Source organism: Budorcas taxicolor, chromosome 8 (genome assembly GCF_023091745.1).
Source record: "Budorcas taxicolor isolate Tak-1 chromosome 8, Takin1.1, whole genome shotgun sequence".
Taxonomy (NCBI): Eukaryota; Metazoa; Chordata; class Mammalia; order Artiodactyla; family Bovidae; genus Budorcas; species Budorcas taxicolor.
The window spans coordinates 104,837,780-104,858,883 of record NC_068917.1 but is presented as its reverse complement, the minus strand read 5'-3'; the positions used below and the strand labels follow the sequence as shown (position 1 = coordinate 104,858,883).

At 41.2% G+C, this 21,104-nt stretch overlaps 1 protein-coding gene across 1 annotated transcript in view; it reads left to right on the top strand.

Moving 5' to 3' along the window:
* Window positions 1-21,104, top strand: part of SUSD1 (sushi domain containing 1) — a 117,252-nt gene that overhangs the window by 59,823 nt on the left and 36,325 nt on the right. Inside the window, exons 9-10 of the mRNA XM_052644564.1 lie at window positions 9,973-10,082; window positions 15,002-15,194. Coding sequence (XP_052500524.1) covers window positions 9,973-10,082; window positions 15,002-15,194 — 303 coding nt within the window. The remainder of the gene's footprint in view (window positions 1-9,972; window positions 10,083-15,001; window positions 15,195-21,104) is intronic.

The window sequence follows — 21,104 nt, the reverse complement described above, 5'->3', positions numbered from 1 at the left end:
CTTTCTAAGATTTGCAGCCAAGAGGTTAATTGCTCCAGGGGTCAGAACCAGAGCAGGGCTAGTAGGAGAGATTCCTGTCCTAAGGATGCCAGAGTGAACGGGATTCTTACCTGGGTCCTCTAGTTGACGTGGAAGGTAGCAAGAAGGCATTTAAAAGATAGCAGTAGGCAATGATGCACTGTTTCAATTGTCCAAGGCAATAGCGGTTAGCCATCTGGCTTATCTTTGGTGGGAAACTCAAAAGCCATTTCTTCCTCTTGCCCATGACAAAGGAGGAGTCAGGGAGGCTGACCCAGGAGCTGTACATCTAGGATGAGAAGTGACCCCAGGACTGATTAGGGGTGGGGATTCAAAGTGAGGGTGAGCAGGTGGAGAGGAGGAGGCAGCCCTAGGATGCAGGAGGGTAGAAGTTGGTTGGAAAGCAGGTTGGACAGGAAGGAGCCTCAGGAAGCTGTAATAAACACTAAGGCACAGAGATATCATAGATATCATCTGGATGTTTATATCATCATGACAATTACAATAAGTTTTTTTCAGCACTTTGGTTGTGGGATGTCAAAATTAATTAAATTCTTTAAAAGCAAACCTTGAGAAGCCATTGGTGTCATTTAGTGTCTTGTATGAGTTGAAGTAGTTCTCAGCTAGCTATTTAATGTCCTATTTAAGAAAACCTATTTAAGCTGGACCATAAAGGAAGCTGAGTGCTGAAGAATTGATGCTTTTGAACTGTGGTGTTGGAGAAGACTCTTGAGAGTCCCTTGGACTGCAAGGAAACCCAACCAGTCAATCGTAAAGGAAATCAGTCCTGAATATTCATTAAAAGGACTGATGCTGAAGCTGAAGCTCCAATGCTTTGGCCACCTGATGTGAAGAACTGACTCATTGGAAAAGACCCTGATGTTGGGAAAGATTGAAGGCAGGAGGAGAAGGGGATGACAGAGGATGAGATGGTTGGATGGCATCACCGACTCAATGGACATGAGTCTGAGCAAGCTCCGGGAGCTGGTGATGGACAGGCAGGCCTGGCTCAGAGTCAGGCATGACTGAATGACTGAATTGAATTTAAGAAAACTCAACCTTTAGGTATTGCTGCTGCTAGGAACTGGGAAGTAACACGGATGTTGCAGAAATAAATGAAAAGTGTGCTAGTCTTTACAATATCATTCAGACTATGAAATTATACAAAATAGGTCTCAGGGTACTTGTATAGAAATAAAATGATTTATTTCTAAGTAAAGACTATGCTAGGGAAAGATATTGTCAACTTAATATGGTAACTAATTAGAGAAAATTGTTCAGAGTTAACAATAAACTACTGTAGATTTATTAGGAATGAAAAGATCATCCTAGGACTCCAAACTCATCTGTCCCTGTTCAGTCAATGACAGATTGCTGTTCATTGTCCGCTGTTTTTACTAACATCCTCTTCAACCTTTTCAAGTTAATTTCAGCTGAGCCCAGCATGGTCTTTGGGTTCAGACAGACCTGGATTTACATCTTAACTCTGCTGCTTAAGAGTTGGATGACCCTGGCTGAGTCTGTTAATGTCTCCAGACCTCCTTCTGTCTGAAATTTTAAGTGGAACTAGATTAAATTTGCAAGTTAATCTAGTGAGGATTGGGCTTTATATTGAATTATCCCAACTGGGTACAAGGTACATTTCTACATTTTCTCCATATCTACTCAGGTTTTGTCCTTCCTGTTTATTTATGCCATCATGTGAAAATTTGTCATTCTGCTCATCTGGATCCTGCACGTTTAGCCATCCGATTTCATGATTAGTGTTATGCCAGTTCTCTTTAAATGAATTGGGAAGCTTTCCATATTTTTATACCCTGGAAAAGTTTATATCACTTCGGGATTATCCCCTTTCTTTAAAGCTGGACACATTTGCTCATAATATCATTTAAAAGTTTCATCCCTTTGGGAGATAATTCTTTAATGACTGTCAATTTCTTCTATGGTTTTGGGGATTTGTTTGTATTTCTTACATTTTCTTGAGTCAATTTTTATAATTTATACTTTCCTAGAAAATGTCCATTTAGTGATTTTATTTTTTATCTATTTATTTTTAATTTTTTTAAATAAAAAAATTTTAATTGGAGGCTAATTACTTTACAGTATTGTGGTGGTTTTTGCCATACATTCACATGATATATTGGGAGAATGTCAAATGGAATATTTGTGGACTCCTCTGGAGTTATACATTATATATCCCCAGGTTATTTTGATTCCTAGTGTTGTGTTTCTTTCTTTTTAACACTTGATTTGCTTAGCTTGGGTTGTGTGTTTCATTACTATTCTTTTCCCTGAAGAATAATCTCTTGGGTTTTTAAAATTATTTTTTATCTCATTAATTTCTCTCATTTTAAAATTTCCTTCTCCCTGATTCTCTTAAGTTGGTTATATTGTTCTATTACTAAATTCTTGAGTTAATTGCATACTTCAACTTATTTCCATTATTTTCTGTTTGATGATAAAAGATTTCAGTTCTTCTTTCTCCCTTCTGGATTTGATCTTTGGTGGAATTCCTTAGGCATTTATACATATTATCTTTATTTTTACTTTCAAGACACAGTGTAATTACTATTCTGATTTTCCCTTGATGGAAGAATTATTTATTAGGGTGTTAATATATGTTCCCTTTATTTTTACTTGCAAAGTATTATATACTTGGTATTTTGATTTCCCCATTGATTGAAGGATTATGTATGTTATCAAGTGGTAGGTTTAAAATATTCTCAACATTTACACTTTGCTGTTGATTTCTAGTTTTTTTTTTCAATTTTAGTATTCTTTGGGGGAGATTTGTTGACATTTTCTTGGGGTTTACTATTTGGCAAAGTTTTGCAATACTAGGTGTAGTGTTTGCTTGTAAATAAGGTAAGATTTAGTCTTAAATCAACTTCAGTGGTAAGGTTTTTCAGGACTTCTGTTTTTGTTGTTGTTATTATTTTTTGCTTATTCAGATTGCCATTCTTCTCAGGTTGCCATACATTCTGATAGTTTGTTTCACACAGTTTGATGTTATGATATTTATGTTCATGACTGATGCCTTAATTGTAGATTCTAACTTGCACTATTAACACGTGGCTCACTTTAGCCTATTTAATAATTTTTTTGCCCTGATTTTCTTGACTTCTTTGTGCTCTGCTTGCATGATATGCCTTGTCCCACTTTTGTTCTTAAAATCTGTCTGGATAATATCGCTATGGACGTACTTGAGGAGATGGCATACGTTGCAAACGTTTGTGAGAAAAATAGAGTTAATCAATTTACACAGTGGTGTTTGTGATACGATTTTCCTTTCTTCTGTCATCTTAATTTTTTCTCTTTTTAATGCTTTGTTGCTATGTCTATTGTATACTCTCTTTGCTGCACAAATGTTCTTTTCTCAGTGATTCAGACCGTAGAGATCTTGCTTTTATTCGGTACTACACATTAAAAAACAAAACCAAAAAAATCCTATTTGAATGTGTGTTTCTCTTATTACCAGTGTGGAGACTGGAATCATGTCGACTTCTCCCCCCACAAAAGACAAGGAAGTTAGCATTTCTTACTTCCTTTTATTCCTTCCCCTTTTGCTTTCCTTTTGCTACTGGCTTAATACAGCTTTTTATTGCCAGCTTCTTATTTTTAATAATTTTTAACATGCACTAGATCTTTTAAGAATTCATTTTTATATAAACTTATAGCAATATTTATAACAATTATATAAACAGCTGTATGTTTTCATAGTTTTAGTGCTTACTAGCAGTTCTTTCATACCAAAGTTTTTCTGTTTTCCTCTATTTTTATTTCTCTTTCTGCATCATGATTTCTGTCTTCTTACTGAGGAATGGGATACTTTCTGAGCCCAGGGTTATCAGGGAACCTCATTTTGTTGTCTTCACAAGTGAATGGGAGCTTGATTGAAGATAAAATTATTGGACAAAACCTTGTCAGAATCCTGGAGGCGTTTCATACTGGCTTTGGGAATTTAAAGTTTTGAAAGAGGAATTTGAAGGTGTGATTTTTTTTTTTTCAATCCCACGTAGACAATCTGATCTTTTTCATCCTGGGTATCATAGTTTTCTTTATATGTGAAGTTCCAGACTTTAATCACTTACTCATGCATGTGGTAAATGCTTATTGACCACTTGCTATGTGTTTGACAGTTTTGGGCATTGGGAATTCAGTAGTGAATGAGACAGAAATCTTTTCTTTCATGAAATTTCAGTCATGGTTATATACATGTTAATGTTTTTCACAATTTTCCTAGAACCCTGTGAGTTTTTGGATCTTCACATTTAGATCTATCTACACATTAAGAATATTTTCTTTCATTAAATCTCTGAGTCTTGTTTTTGTTAGTTTGTGTCAGCTTAAAAAAATATGCACAGTGTGATAGATGAGAGTTAAGTTTTATTTGGGGCAGTATGAGGACTGCTGCTTGGGAGAGAGCACCTCAGATAGCTCTGAGAAACTGTCCCAAAGACATAGGGGTAAAGGACACTATATATGTGATTTTGATAAAGGGGGAATCAAGTACAGATTTTTTGGTAGAAAATTTCTGCTTGTCTCGTGAAGCTTCTGCTAGTCACAAGAAACAATCTTCACCAAGAAGGATTTTAGGGGTTTTCTAGATATGAAGAGATACAAGAATTGGGCTCATAACATCAGCTCCTGAGAATATCTAGCTATCTGAAGACCTGTCCTCCCAGTCTTCCAGGAGCACAGTTCAGTTCAGTCGCTCAGTCGTGTCCGACTCTTTGCGACCCCATGAATCACAGCACGCCAGGCCTCCCTGTCCATCGCCATCTCCCAGAGTTCACTCAGACTCATGTCCATCGAGTCCGTGATGCCATCCAGCCATCTCATCCTCTGTCGTCCCCTTCTCCTCCGGCCCCCAATCCCTCCCAGCATCAGAGTCTTTTCCAATGAGTCAACTCTTCGCAGGAGGTGGCCAAAGTACTGGAGTTTCAGCTTTAGCATCATTCCTTCCAAAGAAATCCCAGGGCTGATCTCCTTCAGAATGGACTGGTTGGATCTCCTTGCAGTCCAAGGGACTCTCAAGAGTCTTCTCCAACACCACAGTTCAAAAGCATCAATTCTTCGGCGCTCAGCCTTCTTCACAGTCCAACTCTCACATCCGTACATGGACCATAGGAAAAACCATAGCCTTGACTAGATGGACCTTAGTTGGCAAAGTAATGTCTCTGCTTTTGAATATGCTATCTAGGTTGGTCATAACTTTTCTTCCAAGGAGTAAGCGTCTTTTAATTTCATGGCTGCAATCACCATCTGCAGTGATTTTGGAGCCCCCCAAAATAAAGTCATGTCACTGTTTCCCCATCTATTTCCCATGAGGTGATGGGACCGGATGCCATGATCTTCGTTTTCTGAATGTTGAGCTTTAAGCCAACTTTTTTGCTCTCCTCTTTCACTTTCATCAAGAAGCTTTTTAGCTCCTCTTCACTTTCTGCCATAAGGGCGGTGTCATCTGCATATCTGAGATTATTGATATTTCTCCCGGCAATCTTGATTCCAGCTTGTGCTTCTTCCAGCCCAGCGTTTCTCATGATGTACTCTGCATAGAAGTCAGATAAGCAGGGTGACAATATACAGCCTTGACGCACTCCTTTTCCTATTTGGAACCAGTCTGTTGTTCCATGTCCAGTTCTAACTGTTGCTTCCTGATATGCATACACATTTCTCAAGAGGCAGGTTAGGTGGTCTGGTATTCCCATCTCTTTCAGAATTGTCCACAGTTTATTGTGATCCACACAGTCAAAGGCTTTGGCATAGTCAATAAAGCAGAAATAGATGTTTTTCTGGAACTCTCTTGCTGTTTCCACGATCCAGCGGATGTTGGCAATTTGATCTCTGGTTCCTCTGCCTTTTCTAAAACCAGCTTGAACATCAGGGAGTTCACGGTTCACATATTGCTGAAGCCTGGCTTGGAGAATTTTGAGCATTACTTTACTAGCATGTGAGATGAGTGCAATTGTGCAGTAGTTTGAGCATTCTTTGGCATTGCCTTTCTTTGGGATTGGAATGAAAACTGACCTCTTCCAGTCCTGTGGCCACTGCTGAGTTTTCCAAATTTGCTGGCATATTGAGTGCAGCACTTTCACAGCGTCATCTTTCAGGATTTGAAAGAGCTCCACTGGAATTCCATCACCTCCACTAGCTTTGTTCGTAGTGATGCTTTCTAAGGCCCACTTGACTTCACATTCCAAGATGTCTGGCTCAAGATTAGTGATCACATCATCATGATTATCTGGGTCATGAAGATCTTTTTTGTACAGTTCTTCCGTGTATTCTTGCCACCTCTTCTTAATATCTTCTGCTTCTGTTAGGTCCATACCATTTCGGTCCTTTATCGAGCCCATCTTTGCATGAAATGTTCCCTTGGTATCTCTAATTTTCTTGAAGAGATCTCTAGTCTTTCCCATTCTGTTGTTTTCCTCTATTTCTTTGCATTGATCACTGAAGAAGGCTTTCTTATCTCTCCTTGCTATTCTTTGGAACTCTGCATTCAGATGCTTATATCTTTCCTTTTCTCCTTTGCTTTTCGCCTCTCTCCTTTTCACAGCTTTTTGTAAGGCCTCCCCAGACAGCCATTTTGCCTTTTTTTTTTTTTTCCAGGAGCACAGAGTGCCTCATTTCTGCTCTCCACTCTGAACTCCTTCAGCGGGTGTTGGAGTTCAGCTGCTGCAGCAGCACATAGTTTAATCTTTGTAGAGGTAGATGACGGCCAACCATGGCAAGCGCCGATTTGTGGTTGATATTTGTTTTTGCACTTCAAATACTCCTGTGTAGAATTCCTGCATTGGTCTTCCATTCTCTCTCTCTTTCCTTACATCCATGCCTTTGTCCTCGGCCTTCTGTGAGTGTGTAGTAAGTTTGTTCTCTAGATGCATTTATGCATCTATGAATTGACATTTCTGATGCACTTTAAATTCTCTTATTGCACTTTCATTTCCTTTTGTTTTTTTTGTCTCTTCTAGTTCCTCTTTTATTTCTGCCTCTCTCAACCAATTTCCTCTCTGCTATCACATTCTTCTACCATCTCATCCTTTATCTGTTTGAATACATCTTTAAAATTTTTTACTGAGTGTACGAAACAGGTGTTGCTGAGTTTTGCCGTTATTTTGCTCAATATTTTTTCAGCAGTGTTCATTCTTTGCTTTCAAGGCTTGATCTCCCTCTTCTTCTTTGTAGAATCATTTCTTAGGCTCCCCCTTTCTTGATTATGATTACTTACCCTTGAAAGGAGAAGTTTTATTTAGGGACTTCCCTGGTGGTCCAGTGGTAAAGAGTTCACCTTGCCACGTGGAGGATGCAAGTTCGATCCCTGATAGGGGAACTAAGATCCCACAAGCCACGGGGTAACTAAGCCCATGAGCCACAAATGCTGACACCCATGAGCCACAACTAGACAATTCGTGCATCCCAGTGAAAAGATCTGTGAGAACAAAGATGTCGCATGCTGCAACTTAGATCTGAGGCAGTCAAATACATAAATAAGTAAATAAATATGTTTTTTAAAGTTTTATTTAGCATTGATATTCCCTTCATAATAAAATGGATGGCATTCCCTTTGGTCTTACTTTTTCTTGCATAACATTGATATGCTTATCTCTGATCTCATCTTCAAAGATTTACTGCTGGTTGGATGATCCAGTGTCCTTTGAGGAGCAGCTGCAAGAAAGCCTCCTGCCCTGATTGAACACTTGGCTATCTTGGATCGGTAGAACTGTAGCTCTTGCGTCAGCTCAGCATCACCTGGCTTCATGTGGACCTTTGCCTACAGGGGCTGGAAGGAACAAGTCTCCCCTTTTGCCGACCACAGCTCTCTGTCAAATGGAACCTCCAGATCCCCAGGCATCCACTTAGAAGTGCTTCTCTGTTAATGATCTCCATTGTGCTAACAAGAGACTATTATTATTAGAAGTAGAAACAGTGAGAACAAACAGTGTATGTAACCCTGGGTGCTTATCAGAATTGCCTGGTGAGTTAACCAAAGAAAAGAAGAAAAAAAACCCACCGATGTCCAAGCTTTCCTTTAGATCTGCTGATGGGCATTTAGGATTGGGAGCCACCAGGCTAAGGGGCTCCAGACGGAGCAGTCCTGTGACCAGTCCTTGCTTCCGGCCCCCAACTCTCTGGGCACCAGTCCGCCCTGTTCCTTCCTTTGAGATTTTGGGACCCTGCTCCTTTGCTTGGAAAGCATATTGCACAGAGCTCTCAGCCTTTTTTTCCCTTTGCCTAGTTTCTTTCACATTGTGCTTTGTAGAAATATCTTCATGTTTCTGCCTTATAGATAGCAGTCAACCCTTCTTTCTAGCCCAGATGCAAGTTGACCCATTTTTACTATTCTCCATCACTTCTGTCAGGGTTGGGGGTGGGAAGTGGGAACCAGATGCCTTTGTTCTCAGACCATAAGGGCTATAAGTGGGAAAATCATATTGAGACAGGAACTCTGCAGACAATACTTCTGCTTTATGTTCTGTTTGTGTACAGACATATACTATATGTGGTATTGCTCACATAGGTATACTTGATATGCCTCAAAACCACATGCATACATGGAGCAATTTTTGTTTCTGGGATCCTTATGCAATCCTGAAAATGAAAGTTGTGAAGGTATCGGAGAGCACTTGTGATAGGTCTTCAAATTCTTTCCCATCACCATATTTTTACATCTTCTAATAAGAGCTAGCCAAGACTACTTTCTCCGAGCTGATTGCCTGGTGCTGCCTATGTCAGTGATATTTAAAATTTAAAATGGACAATTCTGATTTTGAAGACAAAAGTTTATTGTTATCATTATTTCTTCTTAGGTAGCAAAGACTCCAGTGGGAGAAATACACCTGAAAGGTTGTTATAAAAAGCTTCTCTCTGCTAACATTGAAACTTTTTCACATTTGTAGAAAATGTCCAGACTTGTTTGTTAGGAAATCTGCTTTTTCTTGAAAATTAGCCTTGGTATTACTAGACTCTCTGTGGGGGTCTTAACAAACTTCTTTTTTGTTGTTATTGTTTTAACTGCCTTAAGAAAATAGAACATCGAAGAAATGAATTAGGCTGCAGGAGGTATGAAATTACTTTTCTTCTGTACAGTGATGGAAATGCATCTGCTTCTTGATTATTTTACTGCCTTAGCCCTCATCTAAGGAGCCCTGGAAATACTGTCTGCTGAGAACACACATCTTGCCTGGTCATCTACTTTCTGATCATCTGCTCTAAGAAACATTTGCTTTAAGAGTTCTAATCCCTGACCTTTGACTTTTATTCAGCTTCCTCCTTATTCTCAGACTTTCTGCCTGTTGAGATAGTTAACCTTCATGACGTTTTACTTATGGGACAATCCAAAGGATAGGATTAGCTTTCTAAAATCTCACACCTTTATGGGTTAACAATAGTTTTATATATTTTATTCTTTTTTATGGATTTTTGACTGCTCTGGGTCCTCGTTGCTGCACGCAGGGCTCTCTCTAGTTGCGGTGAGTGGGGGCTACTTTCTAGTTTCAGTCTTCAGCTTCTCATTGCACTGAGTTCTCTTGTTGCCGAGCACAGACTCTAGGGTATCCCGGCTCAGCAGTTGTGGCACCCAGGCTTAGCAGCATGCAGAATCTTCCCGGACCAGGGATCGAACCCACATCCCCTACGTTGGTAGGTGTATTCTTGACCACTGAGCCACAAGGGAAGTCCTACAACCGTTTTAAAATATATATACATTATTTGTGCTTGTGATATAAGAAAAGCAACATGGATTGCTTGATTCCAAAAATAAGGAAATTGAGGGTCAGAGGGGTTAAGTGACTTAGCTAAGGTCATGCAATTAAGAAGCTGTAGAGCCAGAACCTGGAGCCGGGTTTGATGCTTCTGCCCTTACACATTCTGTTGGCTCTCGGAGTTGCCGCTGTCCTTCATCGTGGTGTGTTTGGCTAGCAACATTTCCCTGTGTTCTTTCTTATCTTTCAGGTGATGAACTCTTAGAAGATGATGGGATTTTCAATATTTCAATATTTAATGAAGTTTGCTTGAAATTGAACAGGCATTCTAGGAAAGTTGGATCAGAACAAGTGTATCAAGTAAGAAGATCTCTTAAGCTATTCTTAATAAATTGTGTCACTTAAATATTTGGGTGCTCTCCAAGTCGGGATCCAGAGTATTTAAACACACTAATGGAATGAACTTCTAGATTGTTTAATTTTTGTTTCTAGAGATGGATGCAAGACAGCTGCAAGTGAGGGACTAAATTGAAGGAAGATACTATATATATATTTTTAATTTTAATGATTTGCTATCCTTTTCTCTGATATTTCATATATATTATATTTTATTAATATTTTGGCATATTAGTTGCCGCTGGTTTTGTCATCAAATTCATACATGGATGTGGGTTTTTAAGAAACTTCTTGCAGGGCTGTTGTTTCTCATTTAACTTGAATTTATAAACATCACAAATCTCAAGTGAAATTGTGAGTGTAATCAGGTAGGAACTGAGATTTGTTATTTTTGTGTCAGTTTCAATTCAGTTCAGGCAAATTTTGCAAATTTGCCTCAGACAGATCTTCATTCTACCCTGTTGCATTCATTCTATCCTGTTGCATTCACTCAGTCCAAATTCTCATACAGCATAACAGAGTTCCTAGTACTTTAAAAATTAATTTGTAAAAAAAAAGTGACATTTATACCTCATTTACCTTTTCTATTTATTGGGAAGAAAGAGTATCTACACTTAGATGGCTTTATATTCAGAGAAATTCTCCAGTTAGCTGCTTGGAACTTTCTAATTTTGTTCAGTTCAGTTCAGTTCAGCTGAATCGCTCAGTCGTGTCCGACTCTTTGAGACCCCATGGACTGCAGCACGCCAGGCCTCCCTGTCTATCACCAACTCCCAGAGCCTACTCAAACTCATGTCCATTGAGTTGGTGATGCCATCCAACCATCTTATCTTTGTCATCTCCTTCTCCTCCAGCCCTCAATCCTTCCCAGCATCAGGATCTTTTCCAGTGAGTCAGTTCTTCACATGAGGTAGCCAAATATTGGAGTTTCAGCTTCAGCATCAGTCCTTCCAATGAATATTCAAGACTGATTTCCTTTAGGATGGACTGGTTGGATCTCTTTGCAGTCCAAGGGTCTTCTCCAACACCACAGTTCAAAAGCATCAATTCTTAAGCACTCAGCTTTCTTTGTAGTCCAACTCTCACATTCATAGAGTTTAGTGCCTAGCAAATCATCTGGCAGAGCGTAGACTAAGTATTAAATTAGAATTAATTCATCAACCGTTTGCCAGAAGAATATCATGTGTTAGGACCTGGAAGTTCTGATCCGAATTAATATAAGCATACATGTAAACAGACAACTACAATTTGGTATCATGAGAGTTTTGATAAAAAGTAAATAAATGAAATAGGAGATTATGTTCAGGTACAGTTTTCTTTTAACAAGAATCAGAAATGATGCCGAGTCATAGACAGTAAGTAGGAATTCACCAGACGAAAGATGTTGGGTGAGGTGGAAGAAGGGCACCGTGGGCACGTAGAGTAGCTTATTGGATAATCGAGAATGTGGCTTTTTGGAGGAACAGAGAAAACAAGGGAGATGGGAAGAAATGAGACAAAAATCTGAGTAGTGGCCTGATCATCCTTGTATCCTGTACTTTTGAGCTTGGATCTTATTTTGATGTCTATGTGGAGGCACTGAAGGATAAACAGGTGAGTGAAATATTCAAATTTTTATACTGGAAAGAACACTGAATCTAGAAATATATTCAGGTACCTAAGTAATTTAATATAAAATAAAGATGATTTTTCAAATGAATACAGAAATAAATGGTTTGGAGACAACTGGTTAACACCTGGGTTAAGAGGATAAATGATTCTTACTTCATGGCCTACACTAAAATGATTAAAGAGTTCAATTTAAAAATCACTATTTTTTTAATATGTCAGACAAAGATTAAGTAACATGTGGAACACTCTTAATGAATCCATTGGAAAGAAGTGAACATTCAAAGGGAGTTTGCAAAAGAGAATATACTTACTGCCAAAACACACATGAGCATGTGTTATGCCTCAAAAAAAATATAAACCATGAGTTACCATAGTCTTTCTATAAACTTGGAGTGAATCCTGTTACACACAGCTGTGGGCACTTAAATTGGCATGATTTTCCAGAATGGTTACTCGTTAGGGTCTATCAGTAAATTTTCAGACATATACTATAATTTATTATGCAGACATACACAGAAAGATTAAACTATCCTCTGAAGCTTTATTTATATTAGGGGAAATTGAAAACAACTTAAATGCCCATTAATAGGGGTTTGTTCCAATAAATAATCATACATTCATCGGATAGAACACTATCGGACGCGAAATATTTTCTGCGTCCCGCTGGACAGCATTTGCTGCTGTGGACCAGTATTCCCACTGAAATGGTCTCTCCATCTCTGTTGTCTGAGCCCTCTCAGTCTCCTTTGCAAGACCTCTCTTCTGACTGTCCCTTGAACTTGATTCCCCCAAGGTTGTGCCTTCCCTGTTCTCTTGTCATAATGCACCTGTCTTTGGGTGTCTTACCCATTGTCTTGACTTCCATGACCATCTCCATCTCCCAAGACTCCTGAGTCGATTTAGTTAGGGCTAGTCTGTTCTCTAAGCTCTGGGCCATGTACACCACCCCCTACCAGCTTCCTGTGCTCCTTTTAGCACTGTGTCTTCACATATGTGACTCTCTACCTGCAAAACCCTTCTTTCCCTCATTGTACCTGGCTAACTCCTGCTTGTCCTTCAGCGATCAGCTTGGTCATCTCCCTGGTGGGAGGCCTTCACTGACCTGTTCCCCCAAATGCCATCCCTTCTTTGAACTGTTTTTCCTATCCTGACTTTTCACATCCCCAACTCACATAAAGTGAAGTTGTTCAGTCGTGTCCGACTCTTTGCGACCCCATGGACTGTAGTCTACCAGGCTCCTCTGTCCATGGGATTTTCAAGGCAAGAATACTGGAGTGGGTTGCCATTTTGGTTAATGCTAATTTCCCCTTCAGTCCACAATTAAGATGAGGAAGCCTTCCCTGATCCCTAAGGAGGAAGGTCAGGTGGCCCTCCCGGGTACTCCTCCAGCCTCATGTGTTGTAACACTTATTCCTGTGTATTTTATTTGCCTGGATACTTACCTGTGAGTTCCTTGAGGTTGGGACCTGTATCTTATTTACTGTTGTATACCCAACACTGTATACTCTGGCTGGCAAGTAACAGGCACTCTATCCATTTGCAGGATTATTTAATGATAGAGAAAAATTTTATAATATGTTGTTAAGTAAAAGGACTATATTATAAAATTATTCAAACTGTGTGATTTCAAGTTTGTTAACTAGAAAGTAATTTTTGTTTATAGACTGAAATACAAGTAGTTTAGAATGAGACAGACTAAAGTTGTGAGGTTTTTCTCCAGCAGATGGCAGCAGTCTAAATGTAGAAGTGGGTGAAATCAAACGTGGATGGACGGAGTGCTTTCAGTTGTCAAGAATGGGTGACATTGAGAACAAAGGGGTAAGGGTGTTGAGGGTGTCAGGCAAGGAGAGTGGTAGAAGTGATATAACAATGGGTTTTTTTTTTGAGACGGGGGGGAAGCTGAGGGTGGGGGTGTTAGAATATTAGTAGACAGTTTTGAGTGAGGAGGTCTTAGGGGATTTCCTGAGAGCAATCAGAGTGGGAGCAAGTGGTTCAGAAGAATAGGTGATGGGGAGATCCTGGTGGAGCAGCTCAGAGGAGGACACAGTCTAGGATGTGGCTGTGGATATGGGTAGCTCAGGTGGAGTGGAGTAGCTTCACAGCAGTGAACTCAAGGCACTCTGAGACCCAGTTTTGATGGCTTATCTATATAAGGACTTACATGTTACCCAAGAGAATGCTAGGAATGCTTGCCTCTATGGGGGAGAGAGGGACTCTCAATGAGCCAGGTGTCAGAGTGAGGTGGAAGAATGATTGTGATGAAGAAGGGTAGAGGATGGAAGAGTCAGTGACACCAGCATCAAAGGAAACTCTAAAAATATGTACATCCAGCTAAAGCACCAGATGATCATATGATCTGGGACTTTTACATGTTTTTTTTTTTTTCCTTTATAAGCCCCTATATTACATGTACATCTTGAGTTGGTGGTGGCTAGAGTATTATTGGGTTAACACTGTGTGTGATGACTCCTTATACTGAAAACTCTTTTCCAGAGCTCTAATAGGCAGGCTCAAGTGAAGTACCATGGCTCAGTTGCTCAGTTACGCATTCCAAAGGCAGATAATTTGGGGATGTCCTCATAAAAGTTTAAAATGTCTATTCTAGAGACTTGTCTATGGATTCCTTATGAATGAAAAGAAAAGGATTTTGCCCAGTAACTCTAGTGCAATCTCCTTCACCTGGGTAGGCTCAAGGGATTACTGTAGACTAGCTTGACATTTGGAGAAGGCGATGGCACCCCACTCCAGTGCTCTTGCCTGGAAAATCCCATGGACGGAGGAGCCTGATAGGCTGCAGTCCATGGGGTCGCTAAGAGTCGGACACAACTGAGCGACTTCACTTTCACTTTTCACTTTCATGCATTGGAGAAGGAAATGGCAACCCACTCCAGTGTTCTTGCCTGGAGAATCCCAGGGACGGTGGAGCCTGGTGGGCTGCCGTTTATGGGGTTGCACAGAGTCGGACATGACTGAAGCGACTTAGCAGCAGCAGCAGCAGCAGCTTGACATTTGGTTAATCAGAGATGTAGTTATGCATTTTAAGCTTAGTCTTATAGCTGGTTGAGGGGGAGGTTGCATAGGCTAGGTAGGGTAACTTTGTAAAGTTGTGTCACCCAGTTTAGCTTGCTGTTGTATTAAAAATAATTCTATGTGGGTGAGGATAAGTAGAAGGAAGCTCCTTGCTTTCTTTCCATTTTGCTTGTAGTATAGGTATCTGCAAGCCAAACAAATTTAATGCATCCCTTTCTTTAATCCCTTTAATCTCATGACAGTTTAAAGTTCTAGGTCGAAGGCGGTATCTGAATACTTTTTATCATGCAACATCGTTTAACTTTACGACGAGGGAACAGACAGCAGTGGTGTGCTTAGATCTGTATCCAGCAACTGACTACACGGTGAATGTCACTCTACTGGGATCTCCGGAGTGGCCGTCAGTACAAACAACAGTAACCACCGCACCAGCAGGTAGGTGGGGATGTCTTTCTGTTTGGGGTCTTAAGACAACAAGTTAAATCTGTGTATTGAACTACACAACATGGGGGAGCATAAAGAATGCTAGTCTTGGAGGCAAGAGACCTGGGTTCTCGGTCTAACAAACTGCCAGTTTTGTCTGGGGTACAAGGTCTCTGAATCTTCCCTCCCCAACAGGGGTGCTGGCTCAGACCAGGAACTGAATGATTTACTCAGGGATCTCTAGGGGTAATGGATCGAGCATTGTGTAAGGTTTTCTATCTTTTGCCTCAAATTTAAGACAGCTGAAAACTAAACTTAGACATTATGGCCAACTAGAACCGACTTCCAGGAGTTTGGAAATGTGAGCTCCACTGTGTCGGGCATTGGAGGGACAAGGAGGCCACCTGACTGGGTCTCATACAAGCACATTAACCCAACACAGAGAACAGTGGCCTAAAGCAGATTAGGCTCCTTCCCCTGTGGCTTGTGTTGTTGCTGTTTAGCCGCTCAATTGTGTCACTCTTGCGACCCCATAGACTGCGGCACACCAGGCTTCCCGGTCCTTCACTCTCTCCTGGAGCTTGCTCAAACTTGTGTCCATTGAGTCAGTGATGCCGTTCAACCATCTCATCCTCTGTTGTCCCCTTCTCCTCCTGCCTTCAGTCTTTCCCAGAATCAGAATCTTTTCCAGTGAGTCGACTCTTCACATCAGGTGGCCAAAGTATTGGAGCTTCAGCTTCAGGATCTGTCCTTCCGATGAATATTCAGGGTTGATTTCCTTTCCCGATAGAAGCGGCTGTGTCAACTCCACAGCTCCCCCTAGTGGCGAGAGATGCTGATGTCGCTACAATTAATTTCCCTTTTTTTTTTTTTTTTTTTGCCGTGCTGTAGGGCATTCAGCCTCTTTAGTTCCCCGCTGCTGCTGCTAAGTCGCTTCAGTCGTGTCCCACTGTGTGCGACCCCATAGATGGCAGCCCACTAGGCTCCTCTGTCCCTGGGATTCAAACCCGCACCCACTGCATTGGAAGTGCTGAGTCTTAACTGCTGGACTGCCAGGGAAGTCCTTCTACAATTAATTTCTTTCGTTCTTTTATCAGTAGGGTTTAAGGGACAAACCTATGGACAGCCAGGCAGAGACGCTGCCCCCTTTGAAGGAAAACAGTAGAATAAGATAGGTCTTGCTCCTGAGGCCTTTATCCTGTTCACCCACTGATCTTTGCGGGTGGAGGGTGAACACTTTGGTCTTTGTACTTGGAAGGCTCTGAAATACAATAGACACAAGTGAGGCCCATGCAGTACAGGAGAATGAAAATTCACTATTTTATTTTCCATCTCAGATTATGCTTGGTATCAACAGACATTGCACGATGCATACCTCCTCACAGCATAAACCTAGCCCCCACATCCATTTCCAGAATTTGAATATACATTTCCTCCAACTGTTCAATCCTCAGAGGAATAGAAGTCTGAAATTAGCACCTACTTCTCCTTGTAAATTAGCGTGTAAAGGCACTCGAGTCCCAGGTTCTTTCCTCCCCAGTGTTTTCTCTGCAAAGTCTCTTGTTTTTTTGTGACTTCTCGGTGGAGGTGGTGCTCAGTCACTCAGTCGTGTCCGACTCTTTGCGACCCCATGAACAGTACCCTGCCAGGCTTCGCTGTCCATGGGATTCTCCAGGCAAGAATACTGGCGCGGGTTGCCATGTCCTCCTCCAGGGGATCTTCCCAACCCAGGGACTGAAACTGCATCTGTTGATCTCCTGCCTTGGCAGGCGTATTCTTTATCACTGAGCCACCTGGAAAGCCTATATTACTAAGGTACCTCCAAAGTTGAAGTAATCTTGAATTATCCCAAGTTTCACCTTTCAGTGTCTCAACGTGAGTCCCAGAGTTACAGAACTTTGAAAAGCAAATTAAGTGACAGCTGTACCACACTGTGAGTGTACTAAATATCATTGAATTGTGTACATTAAAGTGGTTAATTTTATGTTGTGTGAATGTCAGTGAGAAAAACTCGGTGGATTAGATCTGTTTGTCTTGCTCCTGGGCCTCAGTTACCTTCTGCGTGATTCCTTATGTGACATAATGCAAGTAAAATGTTTAACACAGTTCCTAGTACATAATAATGATGATGACGACAGTACTAGCTTTATTTACTCATTTGTTTAGGTTAGTTTTTGTTGGAATATAGTTGCTTTACAACGTTGTGTTAGTTTTTACTGTATAGTGAAGTGAATCAGCTATACGTATTCATAGATCCCCTCTTTCTTGGATTTCCTTCCCGTTTGGGCCACCACAGAGCGCTGAGCAGAGTCCCCTGAGCTGCACAATGGGTTTGCATCAGTTGTCTATTTTATACACAGTATCAGCTCTAACTTTGCTTTTTGAGCACTGAAGATGTGCAGCCATTGTCCAAAGTGCTATCCTTGAGTCAACCCGAACCTACCCAACCTTCTGAGGAAGGCATTGCTATTATTCCCCTTTTACAGACAAGGACCATGAGGCACAGAGAAAGTTAAGCAGCTTGCCCAAGATCACAAAACTCGTGAGAGATAGAAGTGGGATTTGAACACAGTCTGGCTCCAGGGCCCTCATTTTTAAACAGTGCATGTGCTGCTTTTCACTAAATATTAGTACTCAAAAAAAAAAAAGCAAAATTTTGCTCCTAGAACCTAGCACGTGTTAGTCCAGACCTCCTTTGCTTTTGTCAGCCTTGGAGCATGAGCAGAAACTTCAAGTGCCGTGGGTGTGTAAATGCATTCATTGAATAAACGTTCCTTTCTTATCTAGTGTGTGTCAGGCAGGTTCTTATAGCTGACAGTGCAGCAGCAATAAAACAGTCTCAGCTGTCACGGGGTTGGAGTCAGGAGGTTGGAGAGGAGACAGATAAACAAGCAAGGAAATATATCATATGTTAGGTGGGGCTGAGTGGTAAGATGAAGACTAAAATTTGGCAAAGGGAGTGGCAGTTGATGGTCAGGGAGGGCCTCTATTGTAAAGAGACATTTAAGTACAGGTTTGAAGGAGGTGAGGAGAACACCATGTGACAGGCATGTCCTTGGCATGTTCCGGGAACATCAGGGAAGCCAGCATGGCTGCAGCAGAGTGAGTTGGAGAAAGGGGTAGGAGATGCAGTCTCTGGCTTGAGTATAATGAGGGGGTCGTGCTGCCAGGGTGAGAAAGTGAGACTGTGGTTATCTCCTCCTTTGCAAGGTGGACTCCAGATTATCCACAGTGAGTATAATCTGCCGTATGATGTGTCCTCCTCTATAGGCCACCAAGCAATCGGAAGTCCACCCGCCATGAATTTCAGCTCAATTTGGGAAATCTCTTTTCATAAAGTTCCTTGGATTCCGTCTGACCTTAGGCTGCTCATCTGTTGTTGGGGGAGGAAATCTGCTCTCTCTGAGCATTTTGGAATTTTGCCCATGGTGGCTCCAGGTCTTTCTTGTCTATCCCATGTATTTAGAACCTTGTATTTCCATTTCTCCTTCAGGCCCTGTTTCTCCCACCCTCCACCATTGCTAAAGATCTTGATCTGTGTAGTGAAAGAGCCTCCTTTCTCTGTAAGCAGGGCATCCATATCTATAGTAGGAAACTCTTCAAGTGAAACGCATTGTCTTAAAAAGAAATAGACCCTCTGACATGGAAAACAAACCAATGGTTGCCAGAGAGGGATAGCAGGTGGCAGGTGGTGGTGTTTAGTTGCTAAGTCGGGCCCGACTTTTTTGCACCCATGATGACTCTTTTGCAACCACAGTGACCGTAGCCTGCCAGGCTTCTTTGTCCATTGGATTCTGGAGTGGGTTGCCATTTCCTTCCCCAGGGGATCTTCCCGACCCAGGGATTGAACCCACGTTTCCTGCGTTGGCAGGTGGCTTCTTTACCACTGAGACATCTGGGAAGCTCCAGTGGGGGCAAGGGGCAGAGATAAATGAAGAATTTGGGATTAACATATACACGCTGCTATATATAAGGTAGGGCTTCCCTGTCGGCTCAAGTAAATCTAGTACCTTTACCTAGAATCTTTACTTGATTCTAGGTAAAGAATCTGCCTGCCAATCAGGAGATGCAGGAGACTGGGATTCAGTCTCTGGGTTGGGAAGATCCCCTAGAGAAGGAAATGGCCCTGCAGCATACAATGGACAGAGGAGCCTGGCAGGCTACAGTCCATAGGGTCGCTAAAGTCAGACACAACTTAGCCACTAAACAACAGCAGCAACAACATATATAAGGTAGGGAAACTACAAGGACCTACTGTAGAGCACAGAGAACTGTATTCAATATCTTGTAATAACATTTAACGGAAAAGAATCTGAAAAGTATATATATGTGTGTGTACATATATGCGTATATATATACATTGTATATTTGAATCACTTTGCTGTACACTTGAAACTAACACAAAATTGTAAATTAACTATACTTCTATATACAGAAAGGAGGGTACATGACAAATGGGGAGAAAAGTACTGCAATACACTCATAGTTCATTAAAAAGAAAGAAAGAAATATATTGTCTTGCAACACAGTCCCAACTTCCTGTTCCTTTCTCTGAATTTCTCTGTCCCCAGAAAGCTCCCAAGAATTGTCCTAGTCCGAATGACTTCCTATTATTGAATGCCTTGCTTCTGAGTCCTGCTTCCTGGTTAAGAGGTTTCCTTTGTCTTTCCTGGAAAATTACCCTCCTCTGATCCTTGAGCTGCTGTTGAGTTTCTGGAACTTGTGCTTTCATTGGTCTGATGTGGTGCAGGAAATCCCCTAGGTTAGTGGTTTTTCACCCAAACCCCACCTTTCCCTAGAACTGAATTTCTAAGACCTGATCTGCCCGTGTTTCTTTGATGGGAACCGAAGCACTCCTTCCTACCACCCTTTCCTTTACTGCATTGCAAGGGATAATCCTCCAGTGTCCAGGGCCTCCTAAGTGTTCCATTCTGCTCCGTCAGGCTAGCTGAGTGGTAAGCTTTCAACCTTCCATGCCAGCTGTTTCTATTCCTTCTTCTTCCCCAGGCCTGGCTAATACCTTTTGCTATAGATTACTACTTACCTTCTCTGTATTTGCTTTTTGTTTTCGTACTTCGATTTTTGTGTTCCTAACATATAACTTTGGATTCTGCCTGTGAGGTTTTCATAGAGCGAGAATGATGCCTTGCTTCAGTCAGTGTTCAGATAAAGTCTTCCCACCTTCCCTTTTGTTGGGAGGTATTTATTTCTGTTCAGTTCAGTCTGTGACCTCAGCCTGGGCCTGATCAAGGAGGCACCCTGAATCCTCCTTACATCTCTGCTTTTCTGCTCCTTCTTTTCAAGTTTTAAATCCGTGTATTTCCTGGGCAGACTTCCTTATAGTCTGTGCCATACCTGGTGTTTCAGCTGTAAGAACAATGTCACCTTGAATCTCACTGAAGGATGCCTGAAGAATCCTACACTGATCTTTCTAGTCTTTCTCTTATTAAATATGTCACATTTTCTGTAGCTACATAGTACCACAACTCCAGTTATTGAAAAGCTCTCTATTAGTGCTTACACTGGGTTACCTATTTACACCTGTCAGAGGACCCTTCTTGATAGAATAATACTTAACTCTGATCCCACCTTTTGGGGGATCATTTTGTTTTTTCCCCAGAATAGCCCCTTTATTCTTCCCTTTGATGATTTTCAGCCATTTCCCTGACCTAGTGAGTATTTCTACCTTTTCTAGTCTCTTTAGAGCGGTTACATTTGGATATATCTCCTTTTCCTTATCGTAGTTTTCTAGCTGGGCTAATAACATTGTACAGGAGGCAGTGATCAAAGCCATCCCCAAGAAGAAGAAATTCAAAAAGGCAAAATGGCTGTCTGGGGAGGCCTTACAAATAGCTGAGAATAGAATAGAAGCAAAAAGCAAAGGAGAAAAGGAGATATAAGCATCTGAATGCAGAGTTCCAA